Source organism: Quercus lobata, chromosome 12, assembly GCF_001633185.2.
Source record: "Quercus lobata isolate SW786 chromosome 12, ValleyOak3.0 Primary Assembly, whole genome shotgun sequence".
NCBI lineage: Eukaryota > Viridiplantae > Streptophyta > Magnoliopsida > Fagales > Fagaceae > Quercus > Quercus lobata.
In genome coordinates, this window is record NC_044915.1 from 37,848,167 (window position 1) to 37,874,047 (window position 25,881).

The 25,881-nt window shown below is 36.1% G+C and overlaps 2 protein-coding genes across 2 annotated transcripts; both read left to right on the plus strand.

The window, feature by feature from the left end:
* The first annotated feature begins 1,649 nt into the window (after positions 1-1,649).
* Positions 1,650-7,064, plus strand: LOC115971449 (adenine phosphoribosyltransferase 1-like). The gene is made up of 7 exons (XM_031091372.1): positions 1,650-1,935; positions 2,325-2,432; positions 2,607-2,717; positions 3,221-3,313; positions 3,863-4,012; positions 4,407-4,465; positions 6,674-7,064. Exons 1-7 carry the CDS (start codon positions 1,737-1,739, stop codon positions 6,725-6,727), a joined length of 774 nt encoding a protein of 257 aa, XP_030947232.1. The 5' UTR covers positions 1,650-1,736; the 3' UTR covers positions 6,728-7,064.
* A 15,514-nt stretch (positions 7,065-22,578) lies between these two features.
* On the plus strand, positions 22,579-24,138 carry LOC115970615 (transcription factor bHLH84-like). Its single transcript, XM_031090220.1, has 5 exons — positions 22,579-23,223; positions 23,311-23,562; positions 23,684-23,749; positions 23,869-23,934; positions 24,046-24,138. Exons 1-5 carry the CDS (start codon positions 22,579-22,581, stop codon positions 24,136-24,138), a joined length of 1,122 nt encoding a protein of 373 aa, XP_030946080.1.
* The last annotated feature ends 1,743 nt before the right edge of the window (positions 24,139-25,881 follow it).

Below are 25,881 nucleotides of genomic sequence, written 5' to 3' on the forward strand. Positions count from 1 at the left end.
TTCTTATACGAAGGGTGGAACGGAAGGTATTTAATCCGTCCAGATTTCCAAGAAAATTGGTAAACGAGAATGTACCCGTTTCACTTCCCCGTATCGTTAACAAACCATCGAAATTAAATGGTCTCGTAAATGTAAGTCATTAAAGGCGCGTTTTGGACAACCAAACGGCAGGAACGAGTTGTGAATGAATTCAGAGGAATGTTTCGTAGACCGGTATGTTTCCTGGGCAGATAAAGAAACGCCAACGTTAATGAAGAGGCTGAGTTAAACGAGCCATAATAAAGGCTAGGTATTACCAAAACCCTCATCTCTAACCAAGAGATCGGACAGTAGGGTTTTGAGGGGCTATTGTGGGGCCAAACAATTTGTGGGCCAATCCCATTTATTCATTGGTGCCTAAGGCCCGAGCCGAGAAGGGGTTATAGCCTAGGATCATTAAAACAAATACTAAATGACCTTGGAACACAGCCGAGGACGACTCAGTCCTCGGCATGTCAGAGGTCCCATAAGAAGAAAGGGTAAAAATGGTACAGAAACAATTTGGGAAAAAAATCTAAAATATCTGCGCCAATATAAAAGGGTATGCTGGAAAGAATAACGACCAGGGAAAGTTACCTTTACTGCCATTCAATACTCTGCAGCTGACAGAACCATACTCTCCAGTTTTTTCAACCACCCCCAACCACTCCGGGTATGGGCTGATGGGACAAGTATCAGTCTTGGAATGTCAATCCTACATGTGGACGAAGGATAAAAAAACACAAGCTAGTATAAAAGGAAAAGAAAGTAATTCATGCAAGAGGCTATGAAAAATGGCCAAAAATTAGAGCCTCCCAGCCCACCTCCAAGAGAAAGACTCCAGGAGTGAAGACAACTTAATTATGTATGGATATCACGAAAAACCCACTGCCTGGTGACCAAGGCCTAGCCTTTCAATCTCATGCTCTACAAATGATATTGTTTGGGCCTTTTTACGAACGAGTCCAACACTGTTGCGGTTCGTTACGAATCGTGTCCTTACAAGCAGATTGTTAAAGGCCGTTATTGACATTAAAAAAATAATTTTAGTAGTAGGTTCAAATAAAAAACAAGAACTAACTCAACACCTAAGATTTGTTATGAAAAACATTGTGAATGTAGCACTTTTAAAAGAAAAAAGAAAAGAAAGAAAGCAATCCACAAAAAAATTCATAACATTTTTCACAATAGTTGAGTTAGTAAGCTATTATTAGTTTTCAACTAGATCACCACTAATATCATTTTTTTACTCACTACTATCAATATGTTATATTAACAAATGTAAAAAGTTTTGTCAATTTTTTTTTTTTTATAAACTTAAAAAAAAAAAAATTCTATATAGCTCATGTTAATTAATAATAATTTTACATATGAAACAAGATAATTAATTTTCACTTTAGACCTCCAAATACATTAAGCTGCCTTGGTTTTAACATAAGTTCATCGAGACTGACACGATTTAGACACGCGATACAAATCAAACAGCTCTCCGTGTCAGCACTGGAGGTAATTGGTCCCCGAAAATAACGAGAGGTGGGCCTTTTAAGTCCTAAATTCCTAATGTGGTTGGACCAAAATGCCCTTCATTATTAATAATCAAGGTATTAGTCTCAAAAAAGCAATGGGTATTTACAATGATGCAAATTAATATGGAAGTGGCTGCCACTTCTATAGTTATATAGGCAGCGCCAGTGGGACTCCTTTTTTAACTCAGCGAAATGGAAATTATGCACAAAGCCTCGTCAAGTCTCTCTTGCAAAATTTCATTCTTTCCATCACCCGACAACATCGACTCTCCTCGAACTCTCGCCACTCCGTTTCGACATTCCTCAGCTTCCTCGAACTGTCAACAACTACAACTACAATTGAATCACTCGAAAAATCACCGACCAGCTCTCTCCCCACTTCGCTGTACTGGTAATTTTTCTAAGTCATGTTTGATCTGATCCTTAATTTTAGTTTGGATCACTCACTTCACTCGTTGCTGTATCTACATACGAGATCTGTTTCTATTGTTACTCTATTCATTGTCGGATTTTAATAATAAAAGTATTCTTATTAATGTCAAACAAAAAAAAAAAAGGCAAGAGATCATGGAATATTACTTTTTATGGTAAAGAGAATAAGTTAATAACCATTGGTCATTTTTGACTTTTCCTTAATCAACGCGTCGACACTTTAAAAGGCCAATTGTAGCGAGAGTTGGTGGGTACAGGCCTCTCTCTTTCCATCTTTCTTTCTCTGTGTGTGTGACTATTTCTCTCTCTCTCTGACGCTGTAATTGTTATTGCCATTGTATTGAGTAGCGAGTGACTCAGTGAAACGTCAAGAAATGGCTGGTAAAGATGGCCAAGACCCTCGCATACAGAAAATTTCCTCTGCAATCAGAGTCATCCCTGACTTTCCTAAGCCAGGTTCTATTGCTCTCTAGTCTCTATTCTGGCTAAATATGTATATTATTTATTTTTTGCTTATTTACACTGCTATTTGAATTGGAGATCCAGAATTGTTATCTGGGTAGTGAGTATTTTTTATTTATTTTTTTGTTTGGCGTAATTTAATTGTAGCATTTGAATCGGATTTGGCAGGTATTATGTTCCAAGATATAACAACCTTGCTTCTTGATACCAAGGCCTTCAGGGACACTATTGATTTGTTTGTTGAGAGGTACAAAGACAAAAACGTCTCCGTGGTTGCAGGTATTGTCTCATATTTTGTATAATTTTTTAAAAATAAAAATAAAGGGATCTTGTTCTTTAATTTTAATCACATGATTCACATCTTATATATAATTTTATCCAAACTAAAAATAAAAAATCACATCCTAATTTCAAGCTTAAAGTTAGAATTTTGGTTTATTGGACTTCAAAAAAAAAAAAGTTGGGGAAAACTAGAACTGTAACTAGAAGAAAAAAAAGTTTTTTATTTTTATTTTTTTTAATATAGTTGTAAATCAGTCAAATAAGCTAAGAAAAAAGAAAAAAAAGAAAACTAAGCAAAATGACGTGCTATGGTGGTGTTTCTTTGGTATTGTTTTAGGAACTAAGCCATCGGCCATCGGTGATATGTTATGTTAGGGCGGTTGTCTAAAATTATTGCTTAGTTTTTTATTGGTTTTTCATTGATTGACTGGTTTTCTGGCATGTATGGTAAAGGGGGTTGTTAAGTATTTATGTATCCTAATATTGGAGAAACAATGCAGGTATTGAAGCTAGAGGTTTTATCTTTGGCCCTCCCATTGCATTGGCCATAGGGGCAAAGTTTGTTCCTATGAGAAAGCCTAATAAGTTGCCTGGTATGTTTCTTTGCCTACTTTTTTGGCTTCCTCCGCACGCAATTTCATCATTTTCTGTGTTTTTGAGAAGTTCATGTTATCCTTGACTAGTAATTGGAACGACACAATTTAATTGATCTTTAATTCCAGCTCAGTTGCTTCCCTAGTTTGGTTGTAAAAGGCTTCTAATTCTAATTGCTTCTTGCTGTGCTTTTGTAAATGTTGTTGCCTTTACTTTAATAACATTAATCTTCTTTAGATTTTATCAGTTGGGTTGCAGATCCATTTATAGCAACTGTTTCAACCTCCTCAATTATGCAATTTTCATTACATGATTATAGTTAAAAGTATCACGAAGTTGATTGTTGTCTATGCCTACTCTCTGTGAATAAGAGAGTGATCATTCAAGCTTAGTGGGTGTGTTAAGTTCCTTGTTTTTGTGTGTGCATGCCTGCAAGGTGTGAAGGAATTTTGAATTTTGAACCTTTTGGTACTCTCCTGTGTTGACGTCATAACTTTTGGGTTGCCATGAAGGATTCAGGAATTATTAACAGTCTGATGGTTTGGCAGGGGAAGTAATTTCGGAAGAGTATTCGTTGGAGTATGGAACAGACAAAATGGAGATGCATGTAGGGGCTGTAGAAGCAGGAGAACGTGCACTGATAATTGACGATCTCATTGCAACTGGGGGAACCTTGTGTGCTGCAATCAGGCTACTAGGTAATTATTAAAATTTTACTTCATTTCACACACAGGTGTAGAGAAGGAGATGTGTTTTAGATAGAGGCATATATTGATTTGCAAATCAATAAAAGTACTTTTCTTTATAAGGTGTATGATGGATCAGGAAGGTCCATGGACATTATCAGGGGCTCTAAAAATGGCAATTGGTTTCTAATGGGACTGGTGAAAGAGATTGTAGCTACCTTTGGACAGGCTTAGTGTCTTTTCACTTGCATTTGTCTATGAGAAATCACTTAGTCCCCTCTATTTAGTTCAAGTGTTTCCTCTAAAGAAGCATGCTTGGTCATGTGTTATTCACACCTGGCTTAAGGAATGTCGATCTTCTATAATTCCTAGTGACTTTAAGTCTGCCTTTCCATTTTGGTTGCAGAGCGGGTTGGAGTGCATGTGGTTGAATGTGCGTGTGTCATTGAATTGCCGGAGTTAAAGGTATGTCCCTAATTATATTTGATAATCTAATGATTTACTATTGAGCTTAATTCTTGAACCTCACTGTCAAGATTGGTTGAGATTGGAAGCCTTATCAATTATCCTGCTGAGTTTTATGTAGATTAACACCTACATACATGAGTTTTGAATCTGCTCCTGTCATGATCTGAACCTGATGTGCCTCAAGTGTCTCCATGAGAGACTAGGTTTCAAGGCCAAATAGTAAAGTATAAACTTCTCTATATTAATTTTTTCTTTGAAGTTTAGGAAATAGTCAAAGAGGCACTAACAAGCAAACAAGAGTTACTGTTTGTAAATCGAAGTCATGCATGTCAGCATATCAAATATGGATTTAGAAAATCTATGCATCCAAAGTAAGACGAGAATTATATTTTGTTTCCAATGTTTGACTAAATTGATTAATATGCTAAACATATACTCTACTCCCTATTTATTATCATGTATAAAATTTATTATTATTATTTTTGCTTGTGTGTTTTGGGGGGTGGGGGGGGGGGGTGGTGGAATTAAGTTGCATGTACAAGACTTATGGCCCATTTGGATTGAGGGGGATAGAGTAGAGTTGGTCGGCAATTAGCCTATTTCTGGCCAACTCTCCTCCCTCCCCCCTCAATCCAAACAGGCCCTAAAGGTTTTGGTTAACTATGTAATTATAAAATAGTTATGAAATTTTCAGGGTTTAGAAAAAGGATAAGAACTGATGAACAAACATCCGATTAATCAAAAATCAACGAAATCCTATTACAAACCAAATATGAATTAACTTATGCTTACAATTCTAATATCAATGAATAAAGAGAGACAATCTAGAAGTAATGAAGTAGGCCAAGTTGCTGGAAAAGTTGAAGTTGCATCTGCAGAAGAAAAATGAACGCTATGCTAAAATTGAGCGGTACAGAAATCCAGAGATTTTCTTACCAAAATTGGCATAAAATCTGTATTTTAACCCAGAATACAAGAAGAAAAGCTATCTTTGGAAATCGATTATACTTGCCTGCACAATATTGGATATGATATTAATTTAAAACTTGAAATTTGAAATGGTTGAAAATCCTCCGATGGTACCTTGTGTTGAATAGAAAGTGAGGGGGAAATGGACCTTATTTATTTTCTTATGTCTAGCATCAACATGCATTTGGAATATTGATTATAAGCTGTTAGAAACATAAGTTCCCAGCCTTTTGATGTCTGTATCTGAGAGCACTCACAGACTTATTTAGCCGAGTTAGGTTGATCAAACATCCCTTTTATTTTGCGGTTCATCATAGTTTGATGCTTTTGAGCTATTTCTTTGTAGACAATATAGAATTAATTTATGTACTTAACTAATGCATAAATCAATGACTTTGAATATTAAGTCTAAATTGAAATCACATACGGGGTGTGGGAGAGGTGATTGGTAGCTTTTCTTTTAATTGTTTTGGAGAGGCTGATTCCTAGACTTGAACCTGCAACTTTTTGTTCAGTGAAAGCTACTTGCCATTACACCAAAAGACCTGAGTGGATGATCAAATTCCCATTTCAGTTTGGGGTTCATTGTAATTTGATGCTTTGGAGCCATTTCTTTGTAGACAATACAGAATTAGTTTAAATGGTCAAGTAATGCATAAAATCAATGACTTTGAAGATTTAAGTCTAAATTGAAACATGTGCTTTTATAAAGGTCGTACTTGATGCACAAGACTCCCACTTTTGCGGGGTTTGGAAGAGGTGATTGGTAGGCGACTTTACCTCCAATTCTTTTGGAGAGGCTGATTCCCGAACTCATACCTTTGACTTGTCCCTTTTGGCAGAAGGTACTTGCTATTGAATCAAGCCCCGAGTGGGTTAGCATTTGCTCAATGTTGTAGGAGCGGGTTAGCATTTAGAATTTGTATGTGTGTGTGTTTTCCTGGATATTTTTTGTATTTTTATAGAATTAATAAATACAGGAACCAAAACTTGGATTAGAAATGTCCCCATCTACTGCTTCTAGATTTACAGCCAAAATATTACTTCTAAGACCAAGTCTCATTTAAAATAAAAGGGGAAAATAGTACTTAATGACGGGTACAGCTACTGAACTAACATAGACAGGCCTTTCTCTCTGCTTCAATCTTATGTTAACTTATTTGCCTGTAAACTTTTCTCTTCTTTTTTCCCCTTTTAATTAATGCACTGATGATATGAATTTTTGGTTTATTTCAGGGTCGGGAACGGTTGGGAGACAAACCATTGTTTGTTCTTGTTAACGGAGCTTGATCTCAGGATGTCTGAGGTAGTACTGCTTGTTTCTTGGCCATATGATTTCATAAATGCTAGAGCTCTTCATCAAGCTAGAGATTTTAGAAGACCATTTTGATGGTTGGCAAGCAGTAGATATTGAATGATATAACAGTAATAAATGATATATGCACTTGCTTCCCCTTCTACCATTGTGACCGTTAACTGAATTTGATAGAGGAACTGGAGTCTTTTTATTGGATGAATAGGATCAATGTTTTTCAGTGCAACTTCTACTGTATTTTTCTTGCCGTTTTGTTTTTCACCAGTTAGTTATGGAAGAACTCAGTTTAATGCTGCAGGCACTTGACGCAAAGCCAAATCTCTTTTTATTTTCTATGCTTTAAACTTAAACCCCATGCTGTAGAGTAAAAGGGCTAGGTGAAGGGAGCGGATCAACGTAAAACTTTTCCAGTGATGTTACATTTACATAACTATGAAAGATTGTAATGATCTGGCACCAATTATCAATGAAAATTTTACCAAAGAAAAGCCTACCTCATTGGGATTCCCATGAGGCCAACCAATGGAGCTACCCCATGTGGGCCTTTTATCATCATCATCATAATTGTTATTACTCAAATTCAAATATTGCATAATTACTAAAATCCACTCCTTCCCATTGATACAAGTCATGCAACAATAATAACAATAAAGATTATGTCCCAGATTTTTTGGGTCGGTTATCATGTCATCAGCTATTGCCATCAATGCAAATTCAAATGTTTCTTAATTACTAAAATCCATTCCCTTCCATTGATACCAAGACAATGAACACTCAACAAATTAATTGAGGTTGATCACATGTATTATTTCATTGATAACCAACCATATGGTATGACTTTATTCACAACATTCTTAAAGGTAGAGTGGGGGGTCAACCATCCAAAAGCAAATACGAAATTTGTCCAAAGAGCATGCATGATCTCAATTACCGAATTTGACTACTCGATGACCAATCTCAATTATCAATCTTGATGATTAGTCTCATCCGTCTGCATCTTAGGGTTGCTACCCTGACATACATCTCTTCAGTTGACCTAAACGGACAACTAGTTGGCAGGTCTATTGCCAAGCCTCAGACTGGCCAATAGGTTTACTACCAAGTTTCTTGCCAAAAATCTCTGCTTAATCTCGATAAATACCCCCTCAATTAACAGAAAAGGAGGAGGCTAAACAAGCTTTATACACAATAGTTATTTCATTCTCATCTTCTTTATTGGCTTCTGACTTAACCATTGGAACCTCCTTAGTCACCCCCTTAGGGCAGCCTTGGTTGATTTGAGGTCTTCTTCTTTAGCAGGTGACCGGCTTTGTCAAGAAGTTCATCATTCTTGTAGTAGAAGTTTTTGTGGGATTCCATTATTTCTCCCACCTACATGTACCTATCAATATATATATATATATATATATATATATATATTCTCTCTCTCTTTTTTCTTTTTTCTTTTTAAGTTGAAAAACAATACCAATAGTCTAATACTTGGTCACTCTACTTCCTACGACGGAATTAATATTTGGGGTACAAGGTTTGATATAGTGCAGCCTCTCATAGCATGGAGATGTAGGTCCAAATTGCCGTATGTAGGATGAACGCATGAGGTCTTTATTTGGTTTTTTCTTTTAAGTTTTTATTTTTTAATTTTTTTTAATCCTTTCAAGTTTTTTGTTCTTTCTTTGTTTATCCTTCAAGTTGCAGTTAGGATAAAGTGAAACTCAAATTCTCTCTTCAGAAAGGAAAATTTCCATTGCTTTGCAGTCTGCAGGCTATTAGTGAGGTCCTTGTCCTTAATTGGTTATAGATTGTCTAATACTACTCTAATTTAAATCAAGGCTTAAATATCTAACAAAATTTATAATTAATAATTTTTTAAAATAAAAATATATTAGAATACATGCCTATGTGAATCGAAATTCATGATTACACACTTGAGAAAAAAGAGAGTAAAAAATTGTTATAGTACATGTGATTATATATAATACAAAATTCATTACGACACTCGCCCAGTCAAGGAGATATTCATGGTTATGAGGAAATTTATTATTTTTTATGCACATAATACTAACTCATCAAAAAAGAAGCACAGAATACTATATATACATATATGTACTTGTGGTCTTTCTAGAGACGTTCTAATTAAAAGGAAATGGTGTCCTAGAATGGCCAATCCATTCCGCAACCTGATCATGAAATACCCTGAAAACTCCATTAATTAATAATATGGTGGACTGAACTTAAGAACTTCAAGTTTACATTATACCTTAGACTAATGAGCCTAACATCCAGATACTTCCATGAAGTCCTATACACATTTTATCTATACTTAAACATAAAAAAAATTAAAAATAATAAATAATAATAATAAGGAAAAGAAAAGCCTGACTTTGTGACACATTCCTCAATTAAATTAAGTACTAATAATATATATATATATTGTGGGGCCCAAATGATTTATGGGCCAGGCCCATCAACCCGGGAAAAATCTAAAGGCCCAAGCCGAGGAGGGCTATGGCCCAAGCTCGACAAAATAGCCTGTGGATATCGCCGAGGACGGCTCAGTCCTCGGCAGACCCCAAAGTCCCCCCCTGAAAGAAGGGTAAAAACGGTATAGGACCGAAACCAGGACGAAAGATCTAAAATATCCAGGGAAAGCTGCCCTTACTGCCATTCAATGCTTTGAACCTGACAGAGCTGCATTCTTTGGCTTTTACAACCACCCCCAACGACTTTGAATATGGGCTGATGGGACAAGTATCAATTTTTGGAAGCGTTGACCCTATACGTGGACGAAGGACAATGAACGCAGGCGAATATAAAAAGGAAAAACAAGTAACCTAAAAAAGGGGTTGGGAAAAATGGCCAAAAACCAGAGCCTCCCAGCCCACCTCCAGGAGAAAGACTCCAAGGGTGAAGGAAAACTTAAACTTGTACGAACACCGCGAAAAACCCACCGCCTGTCGATCAAGGCCTAGCCTTCCAAACCCACGCTCTACAAATGATATTGTTAGGGGCCTTTTCACGTGCGAACCCGACACTGTTACGGTCCGCTACGAATCGCGTCCTTACAATTGGCACCGTCTGTGGGGAAGGCTTGTGTGTTGGTATAAGAAGTGGGTCGATAGAGTTTCTTCGTTATATCTAACCGTTGGTTATAGAGTTCTAGTATAAAGTTCTGTTAGGGACTACGTTTCTTGACTAGGGGCTTGGTTGAGGAGCTAACTCCCTTAAAGCCAAGGTCCCCCGTAAAGAGCAAATTAGGCACTTGGTAACGTTAACCGTATGGATAAACTCTAGGGGCTTGACTGAGGAGCTAACTCCCCTAAAGCCAAGATCCCACACAAAGAGAAAACTAGGTTTTGGACAGAACCAAGGCATTGCATAGTCCTCGGACTCAAGCCTCTGGGGAAACCAACTACCTGGATGGGGAAAACTAGGTTTTGGACAGAACCAAGGCATTGCATAGTCCACGGACTCAAGCCTCTGGGGAAACCAACTACCTGGATGTGGAAAACTAGGTTTTGGACAGAACCAAGGAATTGCATGGTCCACGGACTCAAGCCTCTGGGGAAACCAACTACCTGGATGTGGAAAACTAGGTTTTTGACAGAACTAAGGCATTGCATAGTCCACGAACTCAAGCCTCTGGGGAAACCAACTACCTGGATGTGGAAAACTAGGTTTTGGACAGAACCAAGGCATTGCATAGTCCACGGACTCAAGCCTCTGGGGAAACCAACTACCTGGATGTGGAAAACTAGGTTTTGCATAGTCCACGGACTCAAGCCTCTGGGGAAACCAACTACTTGGATGTGGAAAACTAGGTTTTGGACAGAACCAAGGCATTACATAATCCTCGGACTCAAGCCTCTGGGGAAACCAACTACCTGGATGAGGAACCAACTATTTTAAAAAAAAAACTATGGCACATAAACCTCAAAATCCATCCGAAGAGAGCTCCGCGTTAACAGATGGGTTAATACCTTGATTGCGCGGATTCCTTGGTCTACCCTCTGATCCCCCAATATCAAAGGGGTTGATGCGATACGACGCAACATATTATCCAAAAGCACAACCAAAGCCCCTCGCTACTCGGCTACCCTCTCGGACGAATTACTTAGAGTTTATCGTACTCGGACATCGCTCTAGCATGCATCGCGCAGCACTCAGCCGTTATCCCGGTTAGTTCCAAGAGTTTAATTTATTGATGATTAACCTTGTTATGCTTGATAATATTTGTAAGTCTAAACTAGTAGGAATCTGTGTTAAGGCATTTCTCTGCCTAGAATATCATTAAGGGCAAGCTCATATTTAATATTCATGCATAAAGTAGTGGTTACGGAGAAGAAAGATATGTATAGAGAAATAGACACATATTTTATTAAGACAAGGGAACAGTACAGTGTACAATGGAAAGCTGAAACAAAACCTACATTGAAGCTAACTACGTAAGTAATGAAGAATACAAGAGAGTGAAGATAAAGCCGAGGAGGTAGCACAGAGGAGAAGTTGGCTACTGCCTCGAGACCTTGTTCCTCCTCAGTGCTTTTGCACGCCCATAACTCAGGCAGCAAAAGAACCCAACTTGGGGCCTGCACCGGTAAAGAAAAGGTACAGGGAACCTGACCTCAGGCTAACACCATCTACAGAAAAGATGCAGGGAGCCGGAAGTTGGGAAGCCCCCGCAGAAATTTGCCTGCTACAAGGCAGACGGCACTGATGGCGGAAATTCCTTTTTCTGACATACCAGAAATCTAGCATGACCAGAACCTGCTTCGGATTTTGATTAAAAGAAGGAGGAATATCATCTTCCTCCTGTCAAGACGGAGGACTGGCTTGAATCTGTGCCATCCTTGTCCACACCATACCACCTTGAGGATTCGGTGCCTCTGAAGCGTGCAGAGACCTTTCATCCCTATCCAAGCCTCAAACATCTTGCATTGAGGCAGTGGCACTAGAAAGAAAGATCGCGGATATGGAAGAAATATAGTTCCGAAGGGAATAGGAGAGTTCATGTGCAAGTGAAGTGATCCCCTATCCCATTTATACCCAGAAGTAAACCGGTGGCATTTAATTCGCGCAGCGTCCCAAGGAACGCTACAGACAAAACGTCTCTGGCTCGATTTCCAACGTCGTCTGCAACCCTGAGGTTAAAGGAGTCTCGAGAAGGCGCACCTCGAACACTGGGACGCCAAGAAGTACCGCGTGATCAAAGACTACGGAAATACCTCTCAATTTGTGGGCCCAGTAAATTCGCGGCCCAGGCCCGTTCAGCATATGGGCCCAGGGACAGAACCAAGGCCTTGTATGGTCCTCGGACTCAGGCCTATGGGGAAACCAACTACAAAAAGATTATAAAAATTACAAGTTTTGGACAGAACCAAGGCCTTGTATGGTCCTCGGACTCAAGCCTATGGGGAAACCAAGTACAAAAAATTATAAAAATTACAAGTTTTGGACAGAACCAAGGCCTTGTATGGTCCTCGGACTCAAGCCTATGGGGAAACCAAGTGCAAAAAATTATAAAAATTACAAGTTTTGGACAGAACTAAGGCCTTGTATGGTCCTCGGACTCAAGCCTATAGGGAAACCAAGTACAAAAGATTATAAAAATTACAAGTTTTGGACAGAACCAAGGCCTTGTATGGTCCTCGGACCCAAGCCAATGGGGAAACCAAATACTTGGATAAGAAAAGGTTTGAATCTCGTAAGATAGGATACTTGATAAAAATGTCAGGTCACTTCATCCACGGCTTAAACACCATAAAAGGTTGAGGCCAATAAAGGTGTAAGGAAGGGGGTGGAACGCCCTGGCACTTAGTCATATAAGAAGGCCGCTCATTTGGTGGGTGATATATCTTCAAATGGTTATTCCTTACATGACATCAAGCCTTCGTTTTTCTCCTCGGCTAGCATGGGATAAGTAGACTGCCAGGCGTCTTTTAAACTCGTCTTCAAAGTCTCTCCAATCTTTGCCTCAATACTGCTCATATTATGATAAGAACCTTCTTTGGGAAGAAATGGCGGAGAAGGAAATAGTAAGGAAGAAATCAATGAAGAAGATGGAGGAGATGAATGAAGAGGATGGAGGACATGAGTAAAGAAGGAGGAGAAGAAGAGAGAAGAGATGAAAAGAAAGAAAAAGGAGTAAAAGAGGAAGAAGTGAAAGCACCAGGATGGAACTGGTGCTGGGAAGACTAAGAAAGGGAGACGGAGAATAGCCCCAGTGAAGGAAGAGAGGAAGAAGTAGAGACACTTAGTCCCTGCCTCGATCCTGACTCCCAACACACTGGAGCCATACTAGGTATGCTCATAGGAGAGCGGTTGGTACTGATGATGGGTGTTCTCGACTCAGTCACGCCGAAAGTTTGACGTGACGAGTCCCTGCTTCGGATTTTGACTGAAAAAAGGGTGAGGTTGATTTTGAGTCTTCGCCATCCCTGTCCCGATCGAGCCATAATGAGCTTTATTGGAACATGGCGTTTATGGGAGGGGTTTGGCTCCTGCATCACTCGTTGTTATGATAAAGTGTATCACGATTTAGTTTGTGAACCAGTGGGTAAAATGAACCCTAGGGGAGGCCAAATATTTCAAATCTCAGAAAGATGAGAAGGAATTCTTTACAAAAACAATAACCTCCGCCCTTCCTTCTTATACTGAGGGTGGAGCGAGAGACATTTAATAGGTTCAGATATCCAAAAGAATCTGCCAACACAAATATGCCGGTTCCATTTCTCCACCCCATCAAAACAAACCGCCGAATTAAAGTAGTCTCGTAAATAGTGGTCATTAAAAGCACGTTTTGGGATGCCCAAACGATAAGAGCGCATCAAGCGCGAAATCAAAAAGCTGTCTCATAGACCGGCACATTTCTTGGACAGATGAGGAGCCGCCAGCATTATTAAAAGGCCAAATTGATTGGGCCGTAGGAAGAGGTTTGGCATCACCAAAACCCCCCTTTCCAACCAAGAGGTTGGACAGCCGGGTTTTGAGGGGCTATTGTGGGGCCCAAATGATTTATGGGCCAGGCCCATCAACCCGGGGAAAATCCAAAGGCCCAAACCGAGGAGGGCTATGGCCCAAGCTCGACAAAATAGCCTGTGGATATCGCCGAGGACGGCTCAGTCCTCGGCAGACCCCAAAGTCCCCCCCTGAAAGAAGGGTAAAAACGGTATAGGACCGAAACCAGGACGAAAGATCTAAAATATCCAGGGAAAGCTGCCCTTACTGCCATTCAATGCTCTGAACCTGACAGAGCCGCATTCTTTGGTTTTTACAACCACCCCCAACGACTTTGAATATGGGCTGATGGGACAAGTATCAATTTTTGGAAGGGTTGACCCTATACGTGGACGAAGGACAATGAACGCAGGCGAATATAAAAAGGAAAAACAAGTAACCTAAAAAAGGGGTTGGGAAAAATGGCCAAAAACCAGAGCCTCCCAGCCCACCTCTAGGAGAAAGACTCCAAGGGTGAAGGAAAACTTAAACTTGTACGAACACCGCGAAAAACCCACCGCCTGTCGATCAAGGCCTAGCCTTCCAAACCCACGCTCTACAAATGATATTGTTAGGGGCCTTTTCACGTGCGAACCCGACACTGTTACGGTCCGCTACGAATCGCGTCCTTACATATATATATATATATATATATATATATATGTAAGGGTGAGGGTCGGAGATCGTACATTGGGCCTTGGGTTTTGTCTAAGGACATTGATAAGTCCGAGGAGGAGCAAATAATTGTTAGATGTTCTCAGTTAAAATCTCACAAGTAGGGAACAAATGAAAGGATTGTCCGAGGAGGAATTCCTCCTCGGACATGATGAACATAGTTCAAATGTATTCCAGCAATTAGAGTGATCCTTCAAGAAACTCCAATGATAGGGACATACCTCATAAACATACAAGAATGAAGGAAACTTAAAAATATTTAAGGAAAAGCTGCCACCACCATTAAATGCATTGCAGCTACTTTTCTTGCTACATTTATGTGGAGAAGACCTCTAAACAGTGCTATCTTGGCTACCACAACTCACAGAAAACCAGAGAGGGTGTCTGATGGAACGAGTTCTCAAGTAAGGGCTCGGATGATCAACAGGTGTAGGATGAAGATAGTCCAAAGGAGGATATATAATTTGAAAGACTCTTCATGAAGAGTGGATTGGAAAAAAGAGCAAAGAAAAGACTGTAGCAATCTAAATTATTTTTGCATCTAATTGTGATTAATTTATAGAAAGAGGACCTTCTCGAACTGAAAATATATTAAGATCAAGTCTCTTGTTTGTGTTTTACAGTCGTTCAAATTAAATCTATCCGTTGTTGAATTCATTAAAGCCTAGTTCTTCAACCCACTCTCTACAAATTTATTGTATTGGGCTCATTGGGCCAACATCCCATGCGTTTTGGGCTTGGACTGTAAATCGAGACCCTATAATATATATATTACCCTTTCTTAGACTGAGTTTGGAGAAGCTATCACGTAATTGCATGATTAATTATAGTTTTCCTTTCCTGCCCTGGTTCATTGATCAATCAGTCTACGGCCGACTTGAACCAAAAAAAAAGACCAACCTTGAAGTTGGAACTGGTCCCTAGCTATCTTCCCTATTCTTCAGTAATACAAACCATGAAAATAATTTCTTTTTCTCGTGAAATGATATTATATATATTGAAACACACAAAAAGCAATGCTTGAAACTTTGACAACCAGTTAAGCATTGACTTCTAAATGTTATAATACATGTAATAGATAAGACATTATTATATATACAATAATTGCTTAAGATGAAACTCTTATCTTTTCTTCAAAAATTAACACAAATAATGTATCTTAATTTTTTTTTCCTAACATGCTGTTCAAGGGTACGGATTTGGATATCAATGCTGTTAGTTTTGCAGTTAGGTCTTTAGGGCCAACAAACTCTATGGTTTATGATTGAGAGAAGCCCTGAATTTTCTATTGTTCAAAATTCCCATGATATTCAACTAATTATCAAACACGTTTAGTCATTTCATCCCACAAGAATTAGGTAAAGAGTAAATCTAGGAATTTTTTTTTATAAGGTGATAAGTTATGATTAGAGTAACACCGCTTTCATATCATAGGCTCATTATCAGCCATACTATTTTCACCATGCACCAATTACAAAGCTACATTTAATTTTTGTGAAATATTTATGTCTTTTAGACTTATAGTCTTAGGTAATGAGGCACTTAATCCATCTTAAAGAGCCCATCAATATTTCCACTTAAGTTGGATATTTAATTGTTTGTTAAGAGAGAATCCTCATAAAAAATTTTAAAAAAATAAAAAATAAAAATAAAAAAGAAAAGAGAGAATCAATTTTGCTTAATTTTTAAGTTTATTTTTGCGTGTGAGTTAAGAGAGACAGACACGTGGGGGTGTTGGGGGGGGGGGGGTTGGTTGATTGTGCATTGTCAATTTGTTGTCTAGTCACAAAATATTAAAAAAAAATGAAAAAAAAATATTAATACCAAAAGGTTTTATTTATTTTTTATTTGGGGTTGGGATCATATAATATAAGCATATACATTTTGATATTAATAAAACAATTACTTATCTCATCTCAAAATAGTGAACTTTGATTGGAAAAAAAAAAGGGAATTAGGAAACATGCATATGATATAATATGTTATATATTTTTGTTCTTTTATATAAGGACGTGCCTAAGAATGTAATTCCCTATTTTTTTTTTTTTTTTGGCTGAATAGACACAGTTGGTAGTTTGATAAGACAAAAGTAGCTGTCTCTTAGTTTTTTTATAAATTAAAAAATTAAAAAATAGTGAAAAGTCGCAAACTTTTGTGAAGCTAAACGCACTTGTAGACAAACCTAACGATCCCATAAGTCCATAAACCTAATCATGCAAGCCGGCGAGGGCATATTAACCAAAAAAAACTTCTGAATGAAAAGAATAAAATCAGATTTCAAAGGTTTTAATATCTTCATTACTTTTTGTACTTAAAGATTTTATTCCATTTGTTTATGGGGTTTTAATAATTTCAAAGTTTTTGGGTATACATAGGGTTATGTTTCTTTTCAAAGGGTCGTGCAGTAATGGCCGGTGCAGTTTTATCAAAAGAACAATATATGAAAGACCTTATTGAACTTTCCTCGAAATGGATATATAAAAGAATGTACAAAAAGCAGTCACTGTCTGACGCGTGTGTTATCAAAACGCAAGAGTCGGCAGAATCTTAGGGAGGCAATAAAGGGACAGTTTTTGTGCCTGTGTTTTATGGTTTTGTTCAGGTCATCTAATGGGATTAGTGCAAATATTGGGTTGTGTTCTATGTCTTCTTGAACTGGACTAATCTTAAGTACGATTTCACAGCTGGGTTTTGAGTTTTTTCATAAATAGTGGCTTGGTGTGGGGTACATCTGGGAATCTAGTTTCTTGAGATTTTGTGACATTTTACTTAACCTTTTTTTTAATCTCAAGCCATCCATTTTTAATCCCAAAAGGAAGGATGTGTTATAAGAATGACTTTACCGCCATATTTAAAATAAATGTATTTTATACGATTTTGTTAATGAATACCTTAAGAACATATTTTCAATAATATTAAAAATTTAAGCCGAATGACAAGAACAACACCTAGCTATTATACTCAATCTTTAGGAAATAACATTGTTCTCTCTAATTCTAAAAATAATTAACACCATACCTCCTTTATGGTCCTATTTCCCCTTAAAGTTTAGTGGGGTTAACATTGGACATGGAAATGTTTCTTTTTAAGGAAGGTTAAAATGCAAAAACACCTCATAGGGTTTGAATAAGTTACAAAAACACCAATAGAGTTTTAATTCTTCTGTATAGCTTCATGAGGTTTTCATATTTGTTAAATTAACCCCGAAGATTAACCTTCATCAACTCTTATAAACAGAAAAATAAAATTCCCAAGAAGTTTTAAGAAAGAATTGAAACATCATGAGGTGTTTTGCAACCTTAAAAGAATAACAGAAGTCAAACAACCCAAATGAATTTTTCTGTAGCCAAACACTCCATCCTTTTTCTTTCTTTCTTAATTTTATACTTCTACTCATTTATGCCAAGCCAAGAAGTTAACTAGCATGACGTTCATGCCAAGCAAGTTGGAGAGTTATAGAGATAAGGGTGGGGGATACATTTTGTTGAAATTATACATATATATATATATATATATATATATATATATCTATCTTTGTGAGAGTAAATTTAAACCTAGCGAAATTAGACGCAAACCCTGAAAGGAAACTACGGGTATGGGTAGACATTTTGGGTTAACTCTATTTGACTAGAAATGGGAGGTGGTTCATTGGGTGAAGTGTTGATTAGTTTAGGAATTAGGGAGGATGGTGTTATTATCTGAAAATCGGGTATAATGAATGAATCTAATTTTACTATACTTTGATTCTCAAAAAATTTAAAAATTTTAAAAATGACAAAACATTGGGGCCGGGGTATCAGTATTATACCCTAAGTATTTAATTATGAATTGCTATGAAAACTTTTCAAAAGAATAAATGCATGTGTTAATGATTAACGAATACAAATTTTCTGATTCATTTTGTGTGTTTTACACTTTTATTTTTTATTCAACTAACTGTAATATACCATTTTGTCCTTATTTATTTTTTTTTTCCCTTTTAAACTTTGATTATGTTATAATGAAAGTAAAAAAATATGTAACAAGTTGTAATTGATAGAGAACGTGGATATAAAATGGAAAACAAAAAATATGACACAATAAGCATAAAAGAGAGATTTGTATTCAATGAAAAAGCATAAAAGAGAGATTTGTATTCAATGATTCACCAATTTATGCACACAAATTCAAGGTCATTGTCTAAGTTTGTATTTTTTTAATGTGCAATTTGACTTAAAATATATATATATATATATATATATATATATATATATAATAAGAAGTTAATAAAGCATTAAATGCATATTATAACACATGTCTTTAGGACACTCGTTATCAAAATTATTTTCAACAATTAGTCCTAAGTTGTGTACATAAATTAATAGATTATTAAGTTATAGTTTTTTAGTAGAGTTGTGGTATGCTTTTGTGTTAAAACTTCTTTCCCTCTCCCTTGTGTGTGTGTTTGTTTCTCAAAAAAAGAATGGATAATTGTCTCATATTACTTAAGAGAGTGTGTTGTGTATAGTATAACTTGTTTCACCCTTCCTTAAAAGTTACCAAGGCTTTTGAGTGGAGTTGTGGTGTGCCTTTGTGTTAGAACCTTTTTTCCTCTCCCTTGTGTGTGTGTGTTTGTTTCTCAAAAAAAGAATGAGTAATTGTCCTACATTGTTTAAGAGAGTGTATTGTGTATAATATAATTACTTGCACCACCCCCCTTAAAAGTTATCATAGCTTTTGAATAGAGTTGTGGTGTATCTTTGTATTAGAACTCATTTCCCTCTCCCTTGTATATGTGTTTGTTTCTCAAAAAAAAGAAAAAAAAAATTATTAACAAATGAATTTATTCTTTCATGAAATATATTGTGTAATATAATATTTAATTTTAATTTTAACTTGAAAGTTGAGACCTTAAGTTACCTATTAACAAGATCCAAAATAATTACAGGGCCGCAAAAAAGGGTGCCGAAAAAATAAATGGTAAGAAAGGTTGACCAAAAAAATAATATTACTATTTTATTATGTCTTTGGTGTGTTGATTGAGACATCTGTTGTTACGCAAATAAGGTCATATAAGAGAGTTCTGCTTTACGTTGTTTGATCACAGGTAGCAGAAGCCAAAGATTCCAAGCTGCTTTCATACAAAAAGTTAGTTAAAGTGGCTCTTTTAAGTTTTAAATTTGATATATATATATAGGAGCATAAGCTGAATGATGTTTTGTTTGATTTGAGACTGAAAGTTATGCATTAATGCAAATTATATGCAATTCCTACTTGTGAATTGGATAAAAATAGTCACATTCCCATGAGAGTGGGACATCTTATTATAGAGAATTCATCGATATATATATTTATCAGAAAGAAAACAAATAATGCACGGGGTTTGTGTTGTATGTATAATCTATATTGCATGACGTGGATTCAATCTCACCAATACATTCTTTTGTATCCTCTCTTTGATGTGTATTAAACTTTTTGTTTTTGTTTTTGCTTTTTTTTAAGCATGTATAACTTTTATTATACGTACAATATTCATTTCTAAAATACCTAGTTATAATAAGAGCAGTCGTATTATCCTATAGAATATAGTATTAAATTTCACCACATGCATTTGATGATATGGTAGGTTATGTTTTAACACGGTCAACTATGGGAGAGATCAGACATTGCATTATTTTTTGCTTCATTCAGGGTTATATTAAAATCCTCGTCCTACCTCAATTAGGTTCATGATCTATTTTTTCTCCAAAAAAAATGGTTCATGCTCTATTTTCAAAATGATATACGATTACTTTTCAAAAAAAAAAATGATATACGATTAGGAGATTAAATTTATTGAACATATACGAAATCAATACCTAAAGATATGATGCTATAATGAGCCTATTGTAGGAAGAAGAGAATCTATCAAAGTTGGGTCATATCTTGAAAGAAATCAAGTTTGCACTTGCACCTTATTAAGGATTTTGAGGTATGTTCTTATCAGGTGGATCCATTGAGATGCTAATGAAAGCTGATCATTGTATTGCAAAAATGGCCTGTATCTTCTTAGTTTATTGTAATTCCATTAATCAGCTTTCATAAAAATTTTATAAATAAATAAATTTTATTTATTTTTTATTTCGCAAAGAGCTAGGGCAAGTAGACATGGATGCCTCATACCATGCCAGATATGCTTTAGGTTTACTTTTGTACTGGAAAAATCTTAGAACACGTGATATGTAGATTTCACTTGTGCCACAAAAATAGTTTACTATCTGTGTATATGAGTCATCCACAAGGACCACAACAATGTCATTGGGTAAAATAATTTTGATAGAGAAAATTAAGTATAACCTATTCCATGTCTGTGTATTTAACAATTTATTGCTTACTTTGTTGGAATTTTTTTTTCTTAGCTTAGGGGCAATGACGCAGCTAGTGAGGTTCTACTTTGTTGGAATTAATTAGTTGAAAACGCGTGTTACTTTCAACTATGATGATGTAGACATTTCAATTATAAAAGTTAACTCCGTTTTGCCAGAAGATTTTACTATTAAAAAAAAAAATTTTAAGTCATAGGCTAGTATGATCGAAAGGCAAGTGTCCTTCAACCTAAATAATTAATATGAATTATGAGATTATCGGTAGATAGAGTTGAATAGTTAGAAAGGTTTTTTATTTTTTAGAAAAAGACAAAAAGTTAGAAAGGTTAAATGTGGTAATTAGTATTGGGATGAACTTATTTTTACCTATTTATTTTATAAAAATCTACATTATGAAAAAGTTGATATTATTTTTAAAAGCTTATATTAAAAAATATATATATATATTGATAAGTACTTATGAGTAGGGCCTACAACTCATTATACCCTAATACACAAATTTTCAACTAAACTGGGGAAACAACCAGCTAGCTGACAAGTCTATTTCCTAGTTTTAGCGTAATTGGAGTTATTGCCCATACGCACATCCCCTTACCTAAAACCGGCAATAGGTCTAGGTTTTAGGGTGATTTCCAATCGAAAAACTCCACCCCCCCCCCCCCCCCCACCCCCTCCCAAAAAAAATAAAAATAAAAAATAAAATTGTTGCCCCCTCACTGAACAGAAACAATGTATATGTTATGGAAGACGTATGCATTGTAACTCTTCAATTTTCGCTTTTCATCTTTTCCATTGATTTTTTGGCTTAATTACCCCACTGGGTGGTCTTGGTTGAATTGAGATCTTCACCTTTAGTTGGTGACCAATTTGGTAAGGAGGTCTACCATGTTCGGTTGGTAAAGTCCATCACAGTTTAGTAGAAATCAAAGTCTTTGCCAGTGGTTCCATTGTGTATCCCAAAGTTTATCTACTCACATTGCACATTTTGTTTTAAGATAAAAATAGGATCAAACCTTGCAAATGCTAAGGAGTTGTCCATTATACTAGTTCACAAACAACTGTAGCCAAGAAACAGTATACTTTGAGTTCAACCAAGAAATTAAACTTGTTAGGTCCAATCCTTAGAGCAGAGACAAGGAACGAGCCATGCGCTTACTTTGTCGGGTTTAAAGTACTTCATGAGAACTTCAAACTCATCCCCACGATCTGGCCGACCTTTTGTTGCATTTTTTTTAATATGCCAACAAAATTCCATCTGTTTATTATATTCAAGAAGAATTCCACGTTCTCACAATGTCAAATACATGAGCCTTTTTCTCTAACCTTTGCTTTTACTCTCATATATATGATTATATCACCCTCACTAAATGACCATTTAGGTACCAATCAATTGTAGTTAGTCACCTATCAATCATTGCTTTGACTCTTTTTGTCATTCTAATGCATATTTAGCAAGTCTAAAATTGATATTTAAGAAATTTAAAGCATTCCAATATTTTAATTTGTCATTGCATGTACCTGGCCCCCTCTGAGTTGTCGTTTGCCTGGTTTTTGGCCCCACCCGTACTCCCGTAGACTCCTGAGATTAGTTACATGGAATAAGGACCTAACAATGAGCAATGATTACGAATTAAATATTCAGTATACAAATGAAGTCAAATTGTTAGTAACATTCTGTGCAGGGTTCGAGTATAAATTTGCTTCTAGTCTTCGCTTGTCCTAAGCAGAGTTGAGCTTCCCATAGCAGCAGCACTAAACAAATTCAAGATATTCATTCTTTCTCCACTGGTTCCTATCAGTTAAATAAATAAAAAATGGAGCATATTGGAGCTTTTCCTGATGGAGAATGGGACTCTTTGAGCAAGATGTTCACTTCTGAAGAGCTTGATTTCACATCTCAATTCCTTGGTCAATGTTCATTTCTGCTAGAGAATGATGAGGGTTTGAATTCTCGAACCCCATCAAATTATTTTTGCCCCACTTCTGAGGCTGAGAAGGGCATGTCTGGGGTTAATGATAATTTACTTTTTTCTTTAGATTATCTCAACTCTAATTTGCAATATGTTTCTCAAGAAAGTAGTAATAGTAGTCATTGTAGTAGCAGCGTCTTCATTGCCACTCCTAGCCATGAAAACTATAATTTTTTTAGTGATGCTACTAACCATGTTCCTGTAACAAATGGTATCCCTTTGTCCATGAACAATGGCATAATGGATGAGAAACATGTTGGCTCGTTTTTACCAACCTTTCCTGACATTGTAATGGGTGAGAGTACTGGTTGTATCAAAGAAGATATGAACCCTGAAGGATTGGAGAAGTTAGATGATGTTACTGGCAACAAAGAGTTGATTCTCAAAAGGAAGCTTGATATGCCAGAATCATACACAAAAGCAGAAGACAAAATGATCGCTGCGCACCCGTCTGAGAATTCGAAGAAAAAACCCCGGGTTTCAAGAGACGTAAGTACTTCAAAATGTGATTCTATTTTCAATGTAGCAGAAATTATTTTTCTTAAGTAACTTCTAATTTTTCATTTCTAAATTCAGGTACAAAAGAGTAAGAAGAATGTACAGTCAAAAAAGAACCAGAAGGCTAGTCCAAATGGCAACCATGAAGAAGAGAGTAATGCTGGACCAGATGGACAGAGCTCCACTAGTTATAGCTCGGAGGATGATAATGCTTCTCAGGAGACTAATGGAGGAACTTCAGCGTCCCAAACTCCTGAAGCTCTCAATTTGAGTGGGAAAACAAGAGCTAGTAGAGGTTCGGCAACTGATCCACAAAGCCTCTATGCAAGGGTAACAAAAACTTCCACACACACACACACCAAAAAAAAAAATGCCTCGTTGAATGTATTAATCCATGGGCTTAAATTCAAAGCTAAAGCTTTATTGATTTATCTTCTTTTTAATCTTGCAGAAAAGAAGGGAAAGGATAAATGAAAGACTCAGAATCCTGCAGAATCTAGTCCCCAATGGAACAAAAGTGAGTGATATTCTTTCAATTAGTACATATGATTTCTATTCATTATTATTTTTATTTGTTAAAGGTAGATGAAAGTGAAACCCTAAGCTCATATCTTCATTGATGGTTTAACTTAACAGGTTGACATTAGCACAATGCTTGAAGAGGCAGTCAATTATGTGAAGTTTTTGCAGCTACAAATCAAGGTAAATAGCAAATGTGGATTATACAAACTTTTCCCCAAAGATGTTAAATTTCTTACTCAAAAGTAGCAAAACATATAGACTAATTAGTCCATTTTGTCATTGTCTTTGTAGCTCTTAAGCTCCGACGATCTGTGGATGTATGCTCCCATTGCTTACAATGGAATGGATGTTGGCTTCCTCAACAAGATTTCTCCACCTCTATGACTTTGAAAAGAGAGCTATTATGTTCATTTATTTAATGTCAAATTATTATAACAAAAGAAAGAGAGAATGTATAATATAATTACTCGGAAGATTATTATCCCAAAGAGTTCCAATATTTTTCGCTCATAAAATAAGGAGAATCCTCATTTATGATCACAGTTATCCTGTTTCTTATGTTTGTAAACACTAAATCGAAAGCAGGTTCCTCATAAATGGTTTTCTTTAATTAAGATTCACAAATTTTACCTCACATGCAAGATATAATAAACAAAGAAATCAATTCAATAGATATTTATAAATACGTTGATTGTTTAGTATATAGGGAATCAATCATCAGATAAATATCCAAATACATTAAGTCGTCATCAATTTATTGGTTCATGTCAGCTTATGTGAATGATTGCTAGATGGATCTCAGTTGAAAAATATATGGCACACGCATTAGAGAGTCTCTAAAAATATATGGCTAAGTGATAGGGTGATTAAATTCTATGTTGAGCAGTAATATTAGATATATTATCAACCAAATGGTTCTAACCAATTATAGGCTCGTGTATCTATGTAAAATCAAAATTATCTTTAGGTTAATTTATGGTTAGTCTAGAGTTAGTTAAGTATTTTCTAGTATATAAACTCTACATTGGGTTTAATGTAATACAAAGAGTTTAATAGAAATTTGTATTCATCAAGGACTTTTACACCGTGGATGTTGGCCGTAAAACCGAACCATGTAAATATTCATTTTTTCATGTTTCCACTCATCATTTAATTATCACACACAATCATACAATAACTTTAATAATAACAAAAATGAGTCACTACAATAATATTAATGAGCCTATAATTATATGCTTAACTTTTTAAGTTAAATGGGTCCGGAATTTTGAAGGTTAAATCTAATCCGTTCTTGAAATAGTTATATTTATGGAAGAACGGAAAACAAAATAGAACAAACAAAAATCAATTCATAAAGTAGTTAAGAACTCTGTGACTTAATGATATTATTCAATTCATAAGAGAGAGTGTGAAAACACCTAATAATTATACCTAGGGTTTTAGTTCCCGAAAACTATATATGGGGAAATAAGATTGTTTTATAATCTTTAAATAGTAAAGCCATGACTGAGACACTTGCAAGAAATTCAACATGGCGACTATATTTTGTAATATATTTTTTCCAAACTGGTTCATGAGAAGAAAATGAAAGCCGAGTTAGTAAGTTTGTCAGATACCACATAGAATCAGCTTGAGAAAATATCTATAGGCCGGCCGGCTATATTCTGATCAATGAATGAATTAAACAGTTAGTTATTTAATCAATTATCTACAGCATTGCAATGATGTGTAAAACTTATAACCAAAAGAACTACACAACCCCTAATACTTGTTCATGATTATAAGTATGCATGAATTTTTAACAAACTTATTACTTGAGTTTATAGCTACAAGGAAAGCCTTGCAACATGGGTGATGACATTTTTTTTTTTCTCGAATAAATCTATGACCACAAAATTTTTATCGACTTTTTCACATAGTTTTTTTCCTTTTTTTTTTTTGTGGTGGGTCCAAACTCCAAAGTGAGAGTGTTCCAGAGAAAGTAAGGCCACGTTTGGTTGGAATTGGAAGGATAGAAAAGAATGAGAGAAAATAGAATTTTGGCTTGTTTGGTAAGGAGAGAAAAATGAGAGGATTTTTGGTGAGCCAAGGCATTTTCTCCGCTAGTTCACCAAAAATTGATCTCTC